This window comes from Nicotiana tabacum, chromosome 14 (assembly GCF_000715075.1).
Source record: "Nicotiana tabacum cultivar K326 chromosome 14, ASM71507v2, whole genome shotgun sequence".
NCBI classification, from domain to species: domain Eukaryota; kingdom Viridiplantae; phylum Streptophyta; class Magnoliopsida; order Solanales; family Solanaceae; genus Nicotiana; species Nicotiana tabacum.
Genome location: NC_134093.1, coordinates 25,018,526 through 25,040,185, shown reverse-complemented (window position 1 = coordinate 25,040,185; position 21,660 = coordinate 25,018,526). Strand labels below are relative to the sequence as shown.

The following is a 21,660-nucleotide window of genomic DNA, read 5'->3' as shown; positions in this document are numbered from 1 at the left end:
TAAAGCTCGACCTAATATAAATATGTTTCTAAATCAATTTCAATTAATTCCAATTAATACAACTAGCAAAATGAGTCCAAACAATTCAAATATTACATGATAAAGTCCTAAGTCTACCCGGACATAAACATGCTTCAGCTACGTACGCACTCTCGTCCCCTCGTACGTACGTAGCACCCACAACTAGTAGCACAAAATAAATATAGCACCCATGTGGTAATTCCCCCTCACAAGGTTAGACAAGAGACTTACCTTGCTCCGAAATTCCATAACCGGCTCCAACGCCTCTCTAACACCTCAAACCATTGCCCATCGATCCGAAACTAGTCAAACCAAGTGCAAATCAATCAAAATATACACCAATGCGTATAATTTAACAATTTATAATAATTCTCAACTCGACTCAAAAAGTCAACAAAGTAAATCCTCGGGCCTACATGCCCGGATTTCTAAAATTCTTGAAGATAATCACTACCCATAGCTCCACGAACTCGAATTTATAGTTTATTCCTAATTCCATGTCCAATTTTGTGGTCAAAATCCAAAATACTAAATTTTAGGTTTTCCTCCAAATCCCATAATTTTCACAAATTTCATATTTAAATCCATATATAAACTGTGTATTTAACTCACAATATGTAGGAATATCTTACCTCAAGATTGATGATGAAAATGGCTCCTCCAAATCACCCAAGCAAGAGGGGAATGAGTGAAATGAGCAAAAATCTTGATTTAAAACAATTCTACCCAAGCCCGTCCTTCATCGCGTTTGCGTGCCCATGGTCGCATTCGCGAAGGCCTGACAGTCCACATCATTGCATTCACATCCAAGACTACGCGTTCGCAATGGCCAACTTGCCCCCAGCCTGGAACTCCTCCTTCGCGTTCGCGGTTGTCCTTCCGCATTCGCGACTACCTTGTCGCGTTCGCGTAGGGTAAAGTCCCACTGACCCATAACTCTCCTTCGCGTTTGCAAGTCCTCCTTCGTGTTCGTGAAGCACAAAAAAGGCAGCCACCAATTTTCCTTCTTAGCGAACAGTGACTCCCTTCGTGTTCGCGAAGAACAAAACCAGAACCAACAACAACAACAACAAAATAGGGAGAAATGGCCGGAAACCATCCCGAAACACACCCGAGGCCCCCGGGACCCCGTCCTATCACATAAACAAGCCCCAAAAAATAACACGAACCTACTCGAGGCCTCAAATTGCACCAAAAAACATAAAAACTACAAATCGACGATAGAAACCTTCTTTCAACTTTCAAACATTCAAATTTTGACGAACGCGCCCGTTTCATATTTAAATATTTCGGAATAATCTCACACTTTACGTACAAGTTATAAATCATGATACGAACTTTTTCCAAGGCTCGTAACCTCAAACAAGCATCGATAACATCAAAGTCTACGTCAAATCAAACTTAAGAAATTCTTAACCTTTCAAAATGCAAAATTTCCATAATAAGCGTCGAAATGCTCCCGGACCACCCGATACTCAACCCGAACATATGCCCAAGTCCAAAAACATCATACGAACATATTGGAACCTTCAAATCCCAATTCCAAGGTTGTTTACTCAAAAGTCAAATCTTAGTCAACTTTTCCAACATAAAGCTTCCGAATTTAGAATTTTCATTCTGAAACAACTCCGAAATTCCCGAAATTCAATTCTGACCACATGTACAAGTCATATAACATGAAGTGAAGCTACTCATGGCCTCAAACTGCCAAACGATGCGCTAGAACTCAAAACGATCGGTCGGGTCATTACACACTGTTAGGTTCTCTTTGTGTGACTAAACTCTGGTTGACTTGTGTTGAATCTTGACCTTTCAAATACGCATATCCATTTCGGTCTTTACGACAATCCATTACAATCATACCATTCTTTGGAATCTACCATCCTTTTCCAAACATACATCAATTCAGCTTAGTACATCTTCCATTGATCTGACATATTCTTTTCAACCATACCTTACACTTTCATTGATTCCCGTCATTTAAATCCGATCCATGCGCTATGCTACCATCTATATCTTATTCAGACGTTACCAGTATCCACACACCCAAGCATTTTCATTCATAATCACACTTCTTCTCAAGAAACAATCACTCATTTTGACCTGATCTTATAATTTCACTAGTTGGCCCGAACTAGGTTTTGACCTGATTCCTGCCTTAGCAGGATACGTAGGCAACCCTACATAAGGGTTCAGTCTCCCCACTGTTTCAAAATGATTTCCTCAGTATTGGAAATTGGGGCAGTTCTTTTAGAAGAGTGCAATGATGCTCTCAACCCATATATCTCGGAGAGCGTCAACCAAACTTAACCAAAAAATCTAAACATCAATTACCGTACCAACATTACTCTAACCCTCAATTGAATTAAATTCCAACATATGGGATGCAAGTCCTTTCTTCAAACACCTGGCTATGGAGTCATGGTGTTTAGTCCCATTTTTCAAATTCAGGGATTTGATACAAGTCAACCCACTTTTGTTGCAGGGGAAAGTTGTTAGTCTACCTTCGAGAAATGTCATGCTCGCACGACTTGGACAAACGAAGAAGGACAAGAAAAACCTCAAGTCAACATGAATCAATTCCTTTCCCTCGAACTAAGAATTTTTCTTTGTACGCAGGAAGGACAACATCATCTCTGGAACTGTCACGGAATGTCAACATCAAGTTTTTACCCACCATCAAATACATCACTGGCCACACGGCCTAACTCTACACCCTTTTAATGTTATAAATTCACCTGAGAGGGACTCTAACATTTTCTCCTTTGAGTTTTGCAAATACATTATCGGAGAACTTCACGGGAGATAACATCTGGTCTCGGACTTAGTGGAGCATCAGTTGGATAATCAGGGGAGTAGTAGTTTTACAATCAACTCCATCATTTTTTCATGACTTCGCTGCTCTTACCATTTTTCTATATTCAGATCAGAACATCGTTCTCGATTGTCAACCGGGGACGATTATCAAATGGTTCCCCGGACCGTCGAATGGTGCATCACCCTGGGACTGCACGAGAAATAGAATCCGACATCGGACATTGTGGAATATCAACTGAACATTCACGGAAGTGTTAGTTATAATTCTTGATCCCATCATTTTGTGGCGGCACTACTCTCACAATATTTCTATATCTTGATCAGATTATAGCCCCCGCTAATAGTCAGGGACGATCACCAAAAGGTTCTTGTGGACAGCTGGAAGGTCGCAACAAAACATCTCTACAGTCAACTGGGAGACAACTGCAACAACTGTCTCGGGAATAGTCAGGGGCATCAAGGCAACTATTCGAAGGAGAAACTGGGGCACATATTCTGGAGGGAGACACTCTTCAACTCCAAAGATACCACACCCAATCATGGGTACAACGAGGCATCGCTCTGAGTTTGTCTATACCCTTACATTTCATACATATCTTGATGCAATTAATGTTGTTAGTTGCAATGCATTGAAATAGGAGAGTAAAATAAGTGTTGAACATGATTACATCTCATACTCTCCAATCTTCACGAACTACGCGTACCTGATTCTTGACCTTGTGTCAATATACGTAGGCAACCTATAATGGATCCGGTTTTTCTCGTCCTTAACTAGACAAATCGGACAAGTCTGGCAACTCAGGCCACAGTTAACCGAGGATCTTTGCGAAAAGATCATTTCTAAAAAGTCAAAAGAAAATAAACATGCACACATCTTCATCTGGTACTCCTCTAGAAGTCTCCCCGTGAAATTTCAACATTAGAATCCAAAAATATCATTCTCTTTCCTTGAGGAAATTCAAAAATCCAAAACATCTCCCCTTTGTCTCTAAACTTCCCGAACTACACTTAACTTGATTTTCGTTTCGATGATATACGTAGACAACCTGTGGGTTCGGTCACATTTTCAAAAACAAAATCAAGAAAATCATCAATCAAGGACCCTTCTCGGGTTCAATCTCATTTTTGAAAAAAAAAGTCATCAATCAAGGACCCTTCCCGGATCCGATCTCATTTTCCAACAGTAAAAAGTAATCATAAATCAAGGACCCTTCCCGGGTCGGATCTCATTTTCCAAAAAAAAAATCATCAATCAAGGACCCTCCCTGGGTTCGATATCATTTTTTCAAAATAAATCAAAAAATGCTCCCATCGTGCGGAGATTTACTTTATTATCTCTCCCATTGCGTGGAGATTTTACTTTCTTCTCAGCGCTCCTAAATAGAATGGTACCCAGCCCCGTACTAACAATGCTTCTATACTGAACGATACACATTCTGCCATTTTACTTTCCTCTCAGTGATCCTAAACAAAACGGTACCCAGCCCCATACTCACAATGCTCCTATATGAAACGATACACAGGCTATCATTTTACTTTCCTGTCAGTGGTACTAAATGGAACGGTACCCAGCCCCGTATTAACAATGCTCCTATACAGAAGGTACACGACCCGTCATTTTACTTTCCTGTCAGCGTTCCTAAATGGAATAGTACCCAGCCCCGTACTAACAATGCTCTTATACGGAATGGTACATATCCCGTCATTGCACTTTTCTGTCAGCGCTCCTAAATGGAACGGTACCCAGACTCGTACTAACAATGTTCCTATATGGAACGATACACAACCCGTCATTTTACTTTCCTGTTCAATGCTCCTTCGCTCACCACTGGTATTATGCTATAAAAATAAAAAGGATCTGATCGGAGTGTTGGTTCCCCAAGTACACGCAAGTATACGTGGCCATCAACTAATAAAGTAACTCGAAAGTCAGATGTCGAACCCATAAAGACTTAGATCAATCGTCAATTAAGCAAACTAAAATTAATTAATTGTCCAAGATATTTAAGAGTGATGTTTTTCTATTAATCTACTTCTGCAGAAATTAAACAAGTAACAACTAATTTATCAAGAATGCAAATGTGTATGATGAGATTTTAATTCAGAGGAGATGAAGATTCCAGGGTTGTGGTTCGATTATCAATCCTATTAAGTTCAATAATCACACTTGTTATTCCAGATTATCTAAGGTTGCTAATTAACCAGATCGTTTATATGAATAGCATGTTCCCACAATACTACTCACCTGTCCACAATATATCAATCCTATATTCTTATGGTATTGAGTCTATCATGAATGAATATAACACGGTGTTCAATTAAGCAAGACTGTTATGTATATTCCTATCCTAATCGCAAAATCGTTCCCCGAACCACGGGTTCAGAAACAAGCTCTCTTTAATTCTACTCTAATCTAAACATGGCTTTCCCAAGCATAGCATAGATAGTAGGGCGAGATTGTAGCTACAACAATTCACAAGTTAAAACTAGAATTAAAGAAACAACCACAAGATGATAATCCGAATTAACAGAGATGTAATTACTAAACGTTAATAATCATGGCAACCACAACCCTAGAAACTAGAGTGCTTAGCCACTCATGTTCGTAGCGACAATTTTCCAAGTATTTTGCATAAACAAATTACAAAGAAAAGATAAAGGAATAAAGAACTCGATGATTTTCTCCACCAAGAGTTGTTCCACGTGATGTTCTTGCCTCCTTCAAAAGTCACGTTCCTCCTTCACAAGTTACGTCTCCCTTTCGCAAAAGTGAGTTTAAAGACTATTTATATGGGATAGGGTTAACAAAGGGTGAAATAATACAAGCCCACTTCGAAACAACCTTTTTAGGTTAGCTCGTTCACTCTCTCGTGCGCACGCGAGAGTGAACGAGCAAAGTTCTTCTCTTTTTCTTTTTCTTCTAGGTCTCTCGTGCACTTCCATGCCTTTTTGCTATACTTCGCTGTTTTTTCCCAAGTTTTTCCTCAATAGCTCGTTCATTCTCTCGTGTGCACTCGAGAGTGAATGAGCAAAGTCATTCTTTTGTCTTTTGGTCCCGAATCAACTTCTTTTGCTCACTTTTCGTCCAACTTGCTCCTACACATAAGAATGCATGTAATGAGCATAATTCACTACAAAAACTCATGTAACCTACCGTAACCACACAAGTTATTAGATAAAAGTACATCAAAAAATATGCAATTTTGGCCGTTTTATCAACACCCCACACTTCAACTCTTGCTCGTCCTCGAGCAACTTTCTACACTTTACAACAACACGACCTTTTTAAACCACTCTCATAACTCATCATACCATGAATATTTAAAATATACTAATCACAATAGTGTAAAATCCTCACCTCAAGATTTGACTCACAAGCACCACACATTTTCACAACCCACTCACTTACTCTAACATAGAGGTAAACGACACTATCTTTCCTTCATGAATCAAGTGCCCTCACACAACAAAAGAGAGTAGTTCCACACACATAAAATTAAAGAACAATTAGGAACTCAATATAGAAAGAATTCACTCACTCTCAGAAATAACATTCATATGCCCAAAAAGATGAACCTAGGCTTGCCCGTAGTGTACTACTCTACTAATCGAGCTCATTCAGTCAAGGATCAGTTAGGACTTTTTTTGGTTGTAATGTAGGCTGCGGGACGGGTAGGATACATTTAGATATACGAGTAAATACACCTCCCTAAGCACTTTAATATATACACTTTAACATTTAAATCCCCACACTTATGTCAAACCATAACTCCACCTTCACATCAATGAATATTAACTCCATACTTCTTTAAGCACAATTATATTAAGAGTCACCACTATCAAGGAATATTTTTCACACAATACAACTACATTTTTTTTTCAATTCAAGTGGCTCTTACTTTTTCAAAATAGTGCACCTTTCTCTTTATTTTATTGGTTCCACTCAAAAGCCAAACCAAAACCCCACACTTTAACTTTTACAAAGTTCATTACAATTCAAGTGCTTATGAGAGGTGAAAGGTTCAAATAGATGGATAATTCAAACAAATGGATAAGGCTTGTAATGTAGTTGCCAATGAAACAGCATTACATGTTCAAGGGGTTAACTATGATACATAACAATTAGGCGGGTAAAATATATATATCTGGCTCAACAAAGAAACGCCTATATCACTTTCAAGACTGAACAAAACTACTATTTCGCTTTGCAAACACACGGGGCAAGTTCTAGATATCAAATACAATGCACAGAATGACACACAAATGTCACACACACATGGCACATAACTCACTCAGGATTGGACTCATCAAGACACTTTAGTCAATGCAGTTAAGCAAAGTTAAGATCATACAATTTAAGGTTCTTATACAAGAGTCAAAAACTAAGCCTAAGCGTCACAACCAAAGTACTCACTATTCTCAAAGCATAACAAAGTCAAGAGATATTGCTTCAATTCCAATCACAATACAATGGCTCCTACTCCTAAAAAAATACAACTAACTACACCCGGTTCAAACAAAATCCTTGGAAAAGAACTGCGACTCAAAGAAGAACCTAGGGGGAATTATTACAATGCCTAACAAAATAAAATCTTTTTTTCTTTTTTCTTTCGACTTAAATCCCTCGAGAAACCTGTCAAATGAGATCCATCGTCGGGAGAAGTCCAATTTTTCTACTTTTTTCATTTTTTTTTCTGATTGTTTTCATAGCTACTAAAATACTAAAACACTACACAACTACGAAAACAAAAAAAAGAAGTTAACATTTTTCTAACATCCTACTACTAACTATCTAGAAAAATCTCCCACCCCACACTTAAAAGAGTGCAGTATCCCCAATGCACAAATAAAGCAAAACAATAACGAGGGTGGACAAGAAACTCCTTGAAAGGCCAAAGGCCGAAGCAATAGCGGCTCACGGGATACTCAGACTTCCCCCAGGCATGGTCCTTTGTGTGGGCACCCCACACTTAGTTCTCACCATCTAACTCGCTTTTGCACACTTCTAATGGCTTTGCCTCATATGCTTATAATCCTGCAAAACAAAAACAAACACTACAACAATAATAAGATAAAAAATAAAAATAAAAGAAAGCAGTAAAGATGGGTTGCCTACCAACAAGCGCCTGATTTAACGTTGCGGCACGACACAGAATCTCGTCTAATCATTGTCAAGTAACACCTTCTACTTCTGACAATCAAAGTCACCTCCATAATAATGCTTTACTTTTTGTCCGTTCACTAAGACCATTCTCTCGCCACCTAAGACGCGCATCTCAATTGCACCATGTGGAGTGACTCTCATTACCTCAAACGGGCCCGACCATCTCGATTTGAGCTTCCCCGGAAAGAGTCTTAACCTCGAATTGAACAAGAGAACCAATTGGCCCGGTTCAAACTCGCGATGGTAGATATTCTTATCATGACAGTGCTTGGTCTTTTCTTTATATAACTTGGCATTCTCATACGCATGCAAGCGAAACTCATCAAGCTTGTTCAATTGCATCACCCACTTTCTACCCCTTAAGTCTGCATCAAAGTTCAGCTTCTTTATTTCCCAATAGGCCTTGTGCTCAAGTTCCACCGGTAAATGGCATGATTTCCCATAAACCAGCTTGTAAGGGGAAGTTCGGATTGGAGTTTTGTAGGCGGTCCAGTATGCCCATAGAGCATCATCAAGGTTTACAGCCCAATCTTTCCTACTTGCACTAACCGTCTTCTCCAGGATCTGCTTTATCTCTCTATTTGAGACTTTAACTTGCCCACTAGTCTAAGGATGGTAAGCGGTTGCAACCTTATGTTTGACCCCATATTGCGCTAAGACATTGTCCAAGAGCTTGTTACAGAAATGGGTGCCCCCATCACTTATCATCACTCTCGGAGTGCCGAACCTTGTAAAGATATGCTTTTTCAAAAACTTGACCACAACCTTGGCATCATTGGTAGGAAGAGCTATGGCCTCCACTCACTTCGACACATAGTCAACGGCCACCAAAATGTACTTACACCCACTGGACGAGGGAAACAGACCCATAACATCAATTCCCCAAACATAAAAAATTTCAACCTCCATAATATCGTGCAATGGCATCTCATGCCTTTTCGTAATTGTTCCTGTTCTCTGGAACCTATTACATCTCCTCACGAACTCATGGGTGTCTTTAAACACCCTAGGCCAATAGAAACCCGATTGCAACACCTTAGCTGTTGTTTTGTCACCTGCATGATGAGCACCATAAGGCGATGCATGGCATTCATGTAAGATAACATTTATTTCAGATTCGGGCACACATCTTCTCATTAACTGATCAATACAAGATTTGAACAGAAATGGCTCATCCCACACATATGACCTCACATCTCGCAAGAACTTCTTTTTAGCATAAGGTTCAAGATCAGGCGGCATCTCTCCACTTTCCAGATAGTTTACAAAATCTGCATACCATGGCACCTCCCCAGCAGTAATGGCCAACACTTTCTCATCTGGGAATGTTTCCTTGATGACATCTCCATCAGCTACATGATTTCATGTTTCTAACCTGGATAAGTGATCATCCACTTGATTCTCTATTCCTTTTCGGTCTCGGATCTCCAAATCAAATTCCTGCAAGAGTAAAACCCAATGGATTAGCCTTGGTTTAGCATCTTTCTTTTCAAACAAATACCCGATGGCTGCATGGTCTATGTAGACGATGACTTTGGTGCTAACCAAATAGGCCCGAAATTTATCGAACGCCCACACTACAGCAAGCAACTCCTTTTCTGTCACAGTAAAATTTATTTGAGCGGGAGTGAGATTCTTGCTTGCGTAGTAAATGGAGTGAAATATTTTGCTCCTCCTCTGGCCCAATCCGGCCCTAATTGCACCATCACTGGCATGACACATCAGCTCAAATGGCTCGTTCCAGTCAGGAGCCACTATGATTGGTGCACTCACTAACTTCTTTTCCGCTCCTCGAATGCTTTCAGACAAGCATCATCAAACTTGAACGACACATCCTTCTCTAACAACCTGCACAAATGAGAAGAAATTTTTGAGAAATCCTTTATAAATTGACGATAAAAAACTACATGTCCCAGAAAACTCCTAACTCCTTTCACTGAAATCGGTGGTGGCAACTTTTCAATTGCTTCCACCTTAGCCTTGTCAACTTCTAGTCCATCTTTGGATACCTTGTGTCCCAACACTATACCTTCGCATACCATAAAATGATATTTTTCCCAATTTAGTACCAGATTAGTCTCCTTACACTTGGAAAGCACTTTAGCAAGATTGGTCAAGCATTCATCAAAAGAAGGACCAAACACAGAAAAATCATCCATAAAAACCTCCACAAACCGTTCCACCATATCGGTGAAAATAGCCATCATACACCTTTGAAATTCACAGGTGCATTATACAACCCGAATGGCATTCTCTTAAATGCATAAGTGCCATAAGGACATGTAAAAGTGGTCTTTTCTTGATATTCCGGGGCAATAGCAATATGATTATACCCCGAATAGCCATCAAGGAAACAATAGTATTCATGTCCGGCTAACCTGTCAAGCATTTGATCAATGAAGGGGAGAGGGAAGTATTATTCAACTTCCTATAGTCTATGCATATTCGCCAACCAATCACAGTCCTAGTTGGGATTAATTCATTTTGTTCATTTACTACAACAGTTATACCCCCCCTTTTTAGGTACACATTGAACAGGGCTTACCTACTTGCTATCAGAGATAGGAAATACTATACCTGTGTCGAGCCACTTAATTACTTCTTTTCTTACCACCTCTTTCATTATTGGATTTAGGCGGCATTGATGCTCCACGCTAGACTTGTGTCCCTCCTCCATGAGTATTTTGTGCATGAAGAATGCAGGGCTAATACCATTTATGTCAGACATTGTCCAACCAATAGCATGCTTGTGCTCCCTCAGCACCCTTAAGAGCTTTTCTTCCTGCAATTCAGACAAATGAGAAGAAATAATCAAAGGTAAAGTGTTAGAATTTCCCAAATATGCATAATGAAGATGAGATGGTAAGAGTTTAAGTTCCAATTTTGGGGCCTCCTCAACTGAGAGTTTAGAAGGTGGGCCGATTGGCCTATCCAGAGGCTCGGATTGGGTTCTTTCTCGTATATATTCGCACGATGCATCCAAAATTTGCAACATCTCCTCAACCTCTTCTTCAAGTTCCAAGTGATTGAAAAACATCAATTCCTTTTCCAGTGCATCTTCTTTAAACGCACTTGGCTCTACGACTAGTTCATTTATCTCCACCATCGAAATCATGGACAGGTCCTTGTAATGACGAGGCAACTGAATGGCTCGATATACATTGAAGACTGCTTCTTCATTGTCCACCCTTAGGGTCATCTTACATTCTCAGACTTTGATAATTGCATCTCCAGTGGCCAAAAGAGGTCGTCCCAAGATGATAGGAACTAACTCATCAGCTATGTAATCTAGGATGATAAAATCTGCAGGAAAAATAAACTTCCCAATCTGCAGCAAGACGTCCTCAATTACCCCCTCAGGATAAACATAAGATTTATCATCTAACTGTAGCATCACTGTGGTGGGTCTCGGGACTCCTAAGCCCAATTGTTTGAATACTGACAACGACATCAAATTGATATTTGCACCCAAATCACACAAGACTCTACCCACATCAAATTCACCAATCCTCACGGGGATGGTAAAACTACCCGGATCCTTAAGCTTTTGTGGAAGATTATGTTGAATCCTAGAAGTGCACTCCTCAGTAAGTGCTACGGTCTCAAACTCAGTTAACCTTCTTTTATTTGACACTATGTCCTTAATATATTTTGCATATTTTGGGACCTCACGGAGTATGTCCACCAAAGGGATGTTCAAGCGTATGTGCTTCAGCATATCTAGGAATTTGTGAAACATGTGGTCTTCATTCTTCTTTCTTAATCTTTGAGGAAAAGGTGGTGGCACCCTCTCTGATATTTGCTTAGGCTCTGTTTTTTTTTTCTCTCATCTACCTCTACAGGTTTTGGCACTCTTTCTTCTTCTAGCCCAGACTACTCATTTTTCTTCTTAGGCACTTCTACCAACTCTCTCCCATTTCTCAGCGTCACTGCATTGACTTGAGGATTTTTCTCTATATTGCTTGGAAGAGCTCCAGCAGGTCTAGTATTTTGATTGTTAGCTATTTGCCCAAACTTACTCTCTAGATTTCTGAATTCTGTGCGCAATTGTTGATTCCCAACCCTGACTTGTTGATTCTTAGCCATAACTTTCTGATTGTCTATCGAGAGCTTTTTCATCATGTCAGTCAAACTCTCCTCTTCTTGTTGTGGAGGTTGAGGTGGATGATTGTAATTTGCTTGAGGTCTAATATTTTGATTTCCACCCCAAGAGAAGTTAGGATGATTCCTCCAGTTCGGATTGTATGTGTTACCATATTGAGCATGTTGATTCATCTTCCCTCTAGCTTGTCTAGTAGATTGATTGAGGGATATATATCACTTGTGTGAACTTCACCACATAACTCGCAGCAAGTAGACATCTATTGCACATGTTGCATATGTTGTGTGTGGTGCATTGTCATTTTATTCATCTGATTTGCTAGTCTCGCTATATCTGCCCTCATTGCTGAGAAATCATCAAGCTCAATCACACCTGTTGCCTTTTGTTTAAGTGTTCTTCGTGGTTCCTCATCTCCTTACCAATTATTATCATTAGCAATGAAATTGTTTAGCGGGATCTGGATCTCACTATACGGTCTTACCATTCAACTACCCATACATGCTGAGTCAAGATTCATCTTTGATGCCTCGTCCAACCCATCAACGAAAGTGTGACCCAACACCTCATTAGTCTGACAATGGTGTGGGCAGTCTCTGAGTAGCTTCTTGTATCTTTCTCAAGCTTGTCGAAGAATCTCACCATCTCGTTGTTGAAACCCAAGAATCTGGCTTCTCAGCGACTTTGTCTTCTTTGTGGGAAAAAACTTGATTAAGAATTTCCTTGCTAGATCATCCCAATTGTGGATTGAGTTCTCGAGCTCCTTTTGTAATCATTCCTTAGCTTCCCCCATCAGTTAAAAGGGAAACAGTGTCAGTCTGACATAGTCCTTGGAAACGTTCGGATAATTGTAAGTGTTTGTAATTTCCAGGAAGTTCTGAATGTGCCTCTGTGGGTCTTCATGAGATAGACCCACATATTGCCATGTGCATTGAATCAGCTGTACCATGTACTGTTTGAGTTCAAAGTGAGTCGTGATATCAAGCTTCACAATCACTTGAATCATAAGATCCAGATTGGGCCTTACAGCCTCTATCACCGGATGCTCTTCATTACCCGCCATCTCTATTGGCAGTGCTTGAACTACGATGTCCAACTCTCTTTCAATTCTAGTTCTAGCTTTAACTTCCCTCCTCACTATATGAAGTGTTCGTTCGATTTCAGGATCAAGAGGAAGGAGATTGTTTGCGCTTCTACTCCTCCGCATTCAAGAGAAGATCCTGCGTAATCACAAATAAAGCAAACTAAAAATTAAAACTTGAACAAATAACGAATAAAAGCTTAATTTAACTAAACAATCAATAACTAGGTCTCCGGCAACGGCGCCAAATATTTGTTGGTTCCCCAAGTACACGCAAGTATACGTGGCCGTCAAGTAATAAAGTGACTCGAAAGTTGGACGTCGAACCCACAGAGGCTTAGATCAATTGTCAACTAAGAAAACTAAAATCAATTAATTGTCCAAGATATTTAAGAGCGATGTTTTTCTATTAATCTACTTCTGTGGAAATGAAACAAGTAACAACTAATTTATCAAGAATGCAAATGTGTATGATGAGATTTTAATTCAGAGGAGATAAAGATTCCAGGGTTGTGGTTGGTTTATCAATCCTATTAAGTTCAATAATCACACTTCGTTAATCCAGATTATCTATGGTTGCTAATTAACCGGATCGTTTATATGAATAGCATGTTCCCACAATACTACTCGCCTGCCCACAATATATCAATCCTATATTCGTATGGTATTGAGTCTATCGTGAACGAATATAATACGGTGTTCAATTAAGCAAGACTATTAGGTATATTCTTATCCTAACCGCGAAATCGCTCCCCGAGCCACGGGTTCAGAAACAAGCTCTCTTTAATTCTAGTCTAATCTAAACATGGCTTTCCCAAGCATAGCATAGATAGTAGGGTGAGTTGGTAGCTACAACAATTCACAAGTTAAAACTAGAATTAAAGAAACAACCACAAGATGATAATTCGAATTAACAGAGATGTAATTAATAAACATTAATACTCATGTCAACTACAACCCTAGAAACTAGAGTGCTTAGCCACTCATGTTCGTAGCAACAATTTTTCAAGTATTTTGCATAAACAAATTACAAAAAAAAGATAAAGGAATGAACAACTCGATGATTTTCTCCACCAAAAGTTATTCCACGTGATGTTCTTGCCTCCTTCAAAAGTCACGTTCCTCCTTCACAAGTTACGTCTCCCTTTCGCAAAAGTGAGTTTAAAGACTATTTATATGGGATAGGGTTAACATGGGGTGAAATAATACAAGCCCACTTCGAAACAGCCTTTTTAGGTTAGCTCGTTCACTCTCTTGTGCGCACGCGGGAGTGAACGAGCAAAGTTCTTTTCTTTTTCTTTTTCTTCTAGGTCTCTCGTGCACTTCCATGCGTTTTTGCTATACTTCACTTTTTTCCATGTTTTTCCTCAATAGCTCGTTCACTCTCTCGTGTGCACGCGAGAGTGAACGAGCAAAGTCATTCTTTTGTCTTTTGGTCACGAATCAACTTCTTTTTGCTCACATTTCGTCCAACTTGCTCCTACACATAAGAATGCACGTAATAAACATAATTCACTACAAAAACTCATGTAACCTACCATAACCACACAAGTTATGAGATAAAAGTACACCGAACAATATGCATTTTTGGCCGTTTATCAGGGAGAAAGTCAAAATCCAGCGAACCAGTTCTTCATTGAGCCTGGTTTTGATTTGCTTACGTGAAATGTGAACTTTATTGGTAGTTTGGGGAGTGTTCCAGATTTACCGGCGAATTTCCGCTTCATCCTTTGTTTTCTCCTTTTATTTTACCTTGCATGTTAGACCAGATTCGACCAGAGGTCCTTTCTCCGGCGAGTTTGATCGCAAATAATTTACTCCGACGAATCTCTGTCTCTTTTGTTGTTTATTACCATTTTTAGATAGAATTTTGGCGGTCTGTTCATTGGCCCTTGCTCTTGTTGCAGCGTTGTAGTCTCTTTATTTTTATATGTTGCATCTCTAGCTTGACTTATTTTCCTGCAATCATTGATAATGCTGTTATGATGTGGAAGTTTATGGTCGATTTCGTTTGCAATATTTCGTTGAAAGATTTGTTGGTTCTTTGTCAGTGTTGGTTACGCTACTAAAATATCATTTTGAGGCGGGCAACACTGATATTAAACATGACACTGTACAGTAAGGAATTTAGAACATGACCGTGTTATTGAGGCCATGACCGCCAATTGACCATCCGGACTGGCCCTAAATAAAGAGGCGATGACGATAAACATCGGAAGGAAAAAAGATGAGAACGAGACGAACCAATAGTCCTTCGGAAGGCGATACGATTAGCTACCGTAGTCGCTAACAAGGTGGTTCTCATTCTCATGTCTAAACGGATACTACACATATATGAGCCTCCTATATTATTTTTTAAATTATTTTCTAAAACTATTTTTTTAAAAACTATTTTTTTAAAAACTATTTTCCAAAAACTATTTTCTCAAAAAGAAATTCCAAACAATATTTCAACAAACAAAAACATTTTCAAATCACTTCAAGAGAAATTTTTCAAAAAAGTATTTTAAAAACAAAAATTATTTCATAAACATGTCACTCTATTAGTTTGATTCTTGCATATTATTTTACTAACAATTTTACTTCTCTTGTTGCGAGGTACTATTATGTGGAGTCGCTTTCGGAAGACGAAACCCGAAGACGAAACTTACCCCGGCAAATCCCCGCTTCATATTTCACGTTCTCGGATGTACCTAAAACGTAAAGTATAGTAAAAATTGTAGATAGAATTTGTGTTTGCTTGCTTACTTTGATATTGCTTATTTGCTAAACACTTAGGGAATTGCATCTAGTTAATAATCGAAGTGATATTGTGTGTCAAATAATTCATAAAGTGTGTATGGGATGTTTGAATATATTTTATGATGTGGTTATTTAATCTAGGACTGGTGTATACTTAACTAATTAGATTAATTATATCCATAAAAATGAAAATATGTCATCTTCTTGCAAAAAATAAAATAAATAATTTTTTCTTTTTCTTAAATTATATGAGCACATTTCTGAGCCACTCTATATGTAAGTTGTTCTTTAATTGATACACTTTGGATGGACATAATTGTAAAGAAATTGTAATTGAATTATTGTACTTCTGTTAAGAGACTTAGGCCTTGTAGTCATTTGAGTTTGGTTTGCATGAGTTGTGTTTCAAGACCATGACTCTAAAGGAAATGATAACTCATTTTTGGCGCAAATATTTCTTTGTATTGATGCGATGATTTTCTATGTCATAAACATGTTGACATATTTTCTTATACCACATTCATTCTTTATTCATCAAATTCATTCTTTCACCTTATTCATTGTGTACTAAGGTTGTTGAAATATTATTCTTTTCCACCTTTTGTTAATCAATTAGAATAAATTTCTATTTCTTACATTTAGCTTTCCCACTTCAAATAGTTAACCCTTGTATATAAGTTAAATTCTTTCAAGCATATTTTTAATTAATATTCATTTAGTCAATTTACACATATTCCACTCATCACTACATATTCTCTTATATTTTTATTTCTTTACCAACTTCTTATACTTTTTCATTCATTTCAAAACAAATGCTTCCATACGTTACACATTTAATTGACAGTGCATGACATTGTGTTTGTATATCATTTAACCTTATCTTGTTTATTGTTATTATTCTTTACTACATTTTTATGTACTTTAGTCAAATACACACATTATCAATTTTTCATCTACTTAAAACATTCTTTTAAAATACTAAATTCTTCTCTTTAGGTCTTGTGCATGGATTTTCAAGATGCAATTATTACATACACTTTGTCCATTTAGCTTTTATTATATATGCACCTAACTATAAATATTTTACTATTCGCTTGCCATAATTAATTGTCCTCTATTTGATTTACTTTCTTAATTTTCTTGTAAATGTTAAACCAATTATTTCTTGTCCTATTCATTATACAAAACTACTCAAAGGTGATTCTTTCCCACTTATGTTCAGTTACTTTAAAGTAAGCTTTCCTTTTCTTTTAGCTCATTACTCAAAATAGTTTATCTCTGAACATAAATCAAATTCTTCCAAGTGCATTCTTTATTTACAATTCATCTAGTTAATTTAAAAAAATACTTCACTTGTAACTACATTTTTGCTTTGCATTTTGTCAATTTATAAAAATATAATTCTCATTTACTTTATTCTTCTTTCGTATATAATTTATCATACATAGACATTTATCTTTCACCATGTGACATTCTTGTTCAATTACTCTTCATTCGAGCTATTTTACCGTTCTTTGTATATATCAAATAAATCTTTCTTTTGAACCTTCCCTTATTTATTTGATTGAGTCCGCAGGAACCACTTTTTGTGGATCTTGAGGGATACCTAATACCTTTCTGTAACGACCCCGCCAGTTATTTTGAGGGTTATAGACTCGTTCCCCTATTTACTGCTAATTTTATGCTCAATTGTCATTATGTGACTTGCCAGGGTAGTTGATTTAGTTCCTGAGATATTTCAGAATGAGTTGGGACACTTAGTCCCAAGGTTGGAAACTTAAGTTGAAAAGGTTAGCCGGATGTTGACTTGTGTGTAAACGACTTTGGAATAGAGTTTGATAGTTCTGATAGCTCCGTATGGTAATATGTGGACTTAGGTGTGTTCGGATAGTAATTTGGAGGTCCGTAGTTGATTTTGGCTTGAAACGACAAAAGTTAGAAATTTAGAAGCTTGAAAAGTTGAGAGGTTTGACCGAGAGTTGACTTTATGGTTACCAGGCTCGGAATTTGGTTCGGGGAGCTTGGAAAGTTGAGAGGTTTGACCGAGAGTTGACTTTATGGTTACCAGGCTGGGATTTTAGTTCGGGGAGTTGGAATAGGTCTGTTGTGCCATTTACGACTTCTATGCAAAATTTGAGGTCAATCGGACATGATTTGATAGGTTTCAGCATCAATTGTAGAAGTTAAAATTTCTTAGTTTTCGTTAGGCTTGAATTAAAGTGTAAATCGTATTTTTGATATTGTTTGATGTGATTTGAGACCTTGACTAAGTTCGTATCATATTTTAGGACTTGTTGGTATATTTGGTTGAGGTCTAGGGGGCCTCGGGTTGGTTTCAGATTGTTAGCGAACCTAATTTTGGACTTGAGAAATAGCTGTAGAGTGTTGGACTGGTGTGATAGCACCTGCGAGGGTCATGGTCACAGGTGCAAGGCCGCAAGTGCGGGGATGGCATTGTATAAGCGAGTTTGACTGGGTTGCTGATGTGTCGCATGTGCGAGGGAAATGCCGAATCTATGAGCCCGCAGATACGTGGCTCCGCAGAAGCGGAGGGTGAGCTGGAAATGGTAGTTCATAGAAGTGAACCTTGTTGCGCAAGAGCGAGCCCGCAGATGTAGGATTGGGGGCCGCAGAAGTGATGGGGCAGAGTTTTAAGTGAGTTTCGCAGATGCGGAGACTTGATCGCAGAAGCAGTATCACAGAAGCGAAGAAAAGGGCCACATGTGCGGAAAGCACTGGGTAGAATATAGGTCGAAGGGTTTTCGTGATTTTCATCATTTTGGACTTTGCAAACTCATACTAAGGAGATTTGTGAGAGGTATTTCGAGGGGATTCTTGAGGTAAGTCACTCTTGATCATTTTTATGCAAAAATATAATATTTTCCCATTGAATTTCCCACCTAGTTTATGTATTTTTAAGGTGGAAGTTTGGGAGTTTTAGACTAGGGATTGGAGAGTTCAATTTGGGGATTTGAGTGACGATTAGGTGTCGGAATTTGGTATGGTTGGACTCGTAGTTGAATGGGCTTTCGAATTTTATAACTTTTATTGGATTCCGAGACGTGGACCCGTTGTTGACCTTTTAGTTGAATTTTTGACTTTTGATTAAGAATTTAGAATTTTCATATGGAATTGATTCCAATAACTTGAGTTGATTGTATCAAATTGTTTGTGGCTAGATTCGAGGCGTTCGGAGGCCGATTCGCGAGGCAAAGGCTTGCTAGCGGAGTGATACGATTTACTTGAGGTCAGTATTGTAATTAAACTTAGTTCAGGCACTAGTTGCCTGAATTGTTGAGATAGCCACGTGCTTTTGGGTGCGCACATGCGTGGGGATGAGCCCATGTGCGGGCACCGAGATTATATATTCATGTTCGGGTAGTGCTCGGGTTCTTATAAGCCTAGAAATGACTGTTAAGCTTTAAGCTATGATATCTTATATGTTGTAACAGTTTATGTGATCTATTTGAGTCGTGATAAGGCTACATAGAGGTTTAACCCCTGAATGAATTTGCTAAATGCTTTTCATTTATGAAATTACCGGTTTGAGCTACGATAGCATACTTTGCACATGCCTATACTTTAGCATGTCATTTACGCCAGTCCAGGGACATGCGAATCTTATTTCATTCATCATATACATGTATACTTGCTTTATTGCTTATGTATGATATGTTTGGACTAGGGGCATACGGCTATGCCGGGCGGATTATGTTATTGGCACGTGAGTTGTTCATGCATCATTTGAGTTGTCCATACGGATCCATGTATTGATATTATTGGCACGTGAGTTATCCTTGCAGTATGTGAGTTGTCCTTGCGGATGCATATATTGATAATTTTAACACGTGAGTTGTCCGTGTCGCACGTGAGTTGTCCGTGCAGGTTCTACTGTTAGCACGTGAGTCGTCCATGCATCACGTGAGTTGTCCGTGCAGTGTGTGGAACTTGTATTTTCTTGATCATTTATCTGATTTACTTGTTTACTTCCTCTACATGACATAATACTATTTGAGCAGGGTATTTGAGAAAGAGTGCACATGCATACACGGATATTCTTCTCACGAAGCCTTATGAGCTAGTTTTAAATATTGTGTTGAGGTGGTCTATTAAAGGCAGAATTACACCGGAATAACTAGTATCCTCAATAATTTTAGCTTCTCTTACCTTGCCTTGTGTATTTACGATACTTATTGAGTTGATTGTACTCACACTACACCCTGCACCTCGTGTTCAGATCCAGGCATTTTCGGGCACGGTGGTTTTGATCGTGGAGTTTTACTTGTTCGGAGATTATTGAGGTAGTCGCTTTGGCGTCCGCAGACCTTGACTCTCCTCCCCTATCTCTCAGTTTTTGATTATTCTATTTTACTTTCTTAAACAGTGTATTAGTCTATTTTACTGCATAGATGCTCATGTACTCAGTGACACCCAGGTTTTGGGAAAAACTTTTGTAATGAGTTGAGGCGTTTTCATCAAGTTTTATGAGATTTTCACTCAATTAAACCTGTTTTAGTATATTTTTAAATTGAAAGTGTTGGTATATGTAAGTTGTCGGCTTTCCTAGTATCATGATAGGCTTCATCACGATAGGTTGGGTTTTGGGTCGTGACAAGTTGGTATCAGAGCCTAGGTTATATAGGTCTCACGAGTCATGAGTAGGTTTAATAGAGTCTTGCGGATTGGTAGGGAGATGTCTGTACTTATCTTCGAGAGGCTGTCGAACCCTTCAGAAAACTTTACATTCTTATATTCTTGTCGTGCGAATTTATTGATTCTGGGAACTAAACTTCTATTATTCTATTCTCTCAATGATGGTGAGGACACGTGCTACCGGATCGAGAGGACGGCCACAGTCCCACAAGCTAGGGCCACAAGAGGCCGAGGTCAGAGTAGAGGTCGAGGTGCAGCTCGTACGACAGCTAGAGCAGCACCTGTAGACCCGCAAATTACTCCAGCTCAAGAGCTGGTTCCATATGTGGTTGAGCTGGTGGGGCCAGCTCAAACACCAGTTGTGCCTATTGTGATTCTAGGTCTTCAGGAGGCTTTGTCCTAGATATTCACATTTTGCACTAGCCTTGCCTAGGCAATTTCAGTTTCGGCCGCAGGAGCCACTTCTCAGGACGGGAGAGGTAATCAGACTCCCGTCGCCCGCACTCTAGAGCAGGTTATGCAGGGACTTCAGACACCGGGAGTACTACCAGCCCAGGCGGTTGTAGTTGCTCAGGCCCAGGTCAGTCCCGTTATGAGTGATGAGAAGCATAAGAGACTAGAGAGATTTGGAAGGCTCCAACCTCTATCATTCAGTGGGGCTGAGTCAGAGGATGATCAGGACTTCTTGGATAGGTGCCTATGGATTTTTCGCACAGTGGGTATTCTGGAGACCAGTAGGGTCTCATTTACTACTTTTCAGTTGACTGGGGCAGCTTTCAGATGGTGGGAGAACTATGAGAGAAGCAGGCTGGTCAGTGCAACACCACTTTCATGGCATGAGTTCTCCGTCCTCTTCTGGGAGAAGTTTGTGCCATAGACTTGCAAGGAGGAATTACGCAGGAAGTTCGAGCAGCTATGTCGGGAGGGCATGTCTGTGACCCAGTATGAGATAAGGTTTTTAGAGTTAGCTCATCACACAGTTTGGTTAGTTTCACACTGAGAGGGAGAGGATTAGGAGGTTCATTGATGGTCTCACCTAACAGTTGCATTTTGTTATGACTCGGGAGAGTGTATCAGGTGCTA

At 39.1% G+C, this 21,660-nt stretch overlaps 2 protein-coding genes across 2 annotated transcripts; both read right to left on the bottom strand.

The window, feature by feature from the left end:
• Nucleotides 1–8,023: 8,023 nt before the first annotated feature.
• On the bottom strand, nucleotides 8,024–10,206 carry LOC142168855 (uncharacterized). The gene is made up of 3 exons (XM_075230022.1): nucleotides 9,780–10,206; nucleotides 9,038–9,354; nucleotides 8,024–8,608 (listed from the first exon to the last, which is right to left on the bottom strand). Exons 1-3 carry the CDS (start codon nucleotides 10,204–10,206, stop codon nucleotides 8,024–8,026), a joined length of 1,329 nt encoding a protein of 442 aa, XP_075086123.1.
• A 1,004-nt stretch (nucleotides 10,207–11,210) lies between these two features.
• On the bottom strand, nucleotides 11,211–11,720 carry LOC107805636 (uncharacterized). The gene has a single exon (XM_016629707.1). It carries the CDS (start codon nucleotides 11,718–11,720, stop codon nucleotides 11,211–11,213), a length of 510 nt encoding a protein of 169 aa, XP_016485193.1.
• Between the last annotated feature and the right edge of the window lie 9,940 nt (nucleotides 11,721–21,660).

Coding starts and splice junctions, on each gene's coding strand:
- LOC142168855 (XM_075230022.1), bottom strand. CDS start 10,206: ATGGCTATTTTCACCGATATGGTGGAACGGTTTGTGGAGGTTTTTATG. Junction 9,355..9,779: donor ATTCGAGGAGCGGAAAAGAA/GTTAGTGAGTGC, acceptor GAAATCATGTAG/CTGATGGAGATGTCATCAAG. Junction 8,609..9,037: donor GTGACAAAACAACAGCTAAG/GTGTTGCAATCG, acceptor TACCATCCTTAG/ACTAGTGGGCAAGTTAAAGT.
- LOC107805636 (XM_016629707.1), bottom strand. CDS start 11,720: ATGCTGAAGCACATACGCTTGAACATCCCTTTGGTGGACATACTCCGT.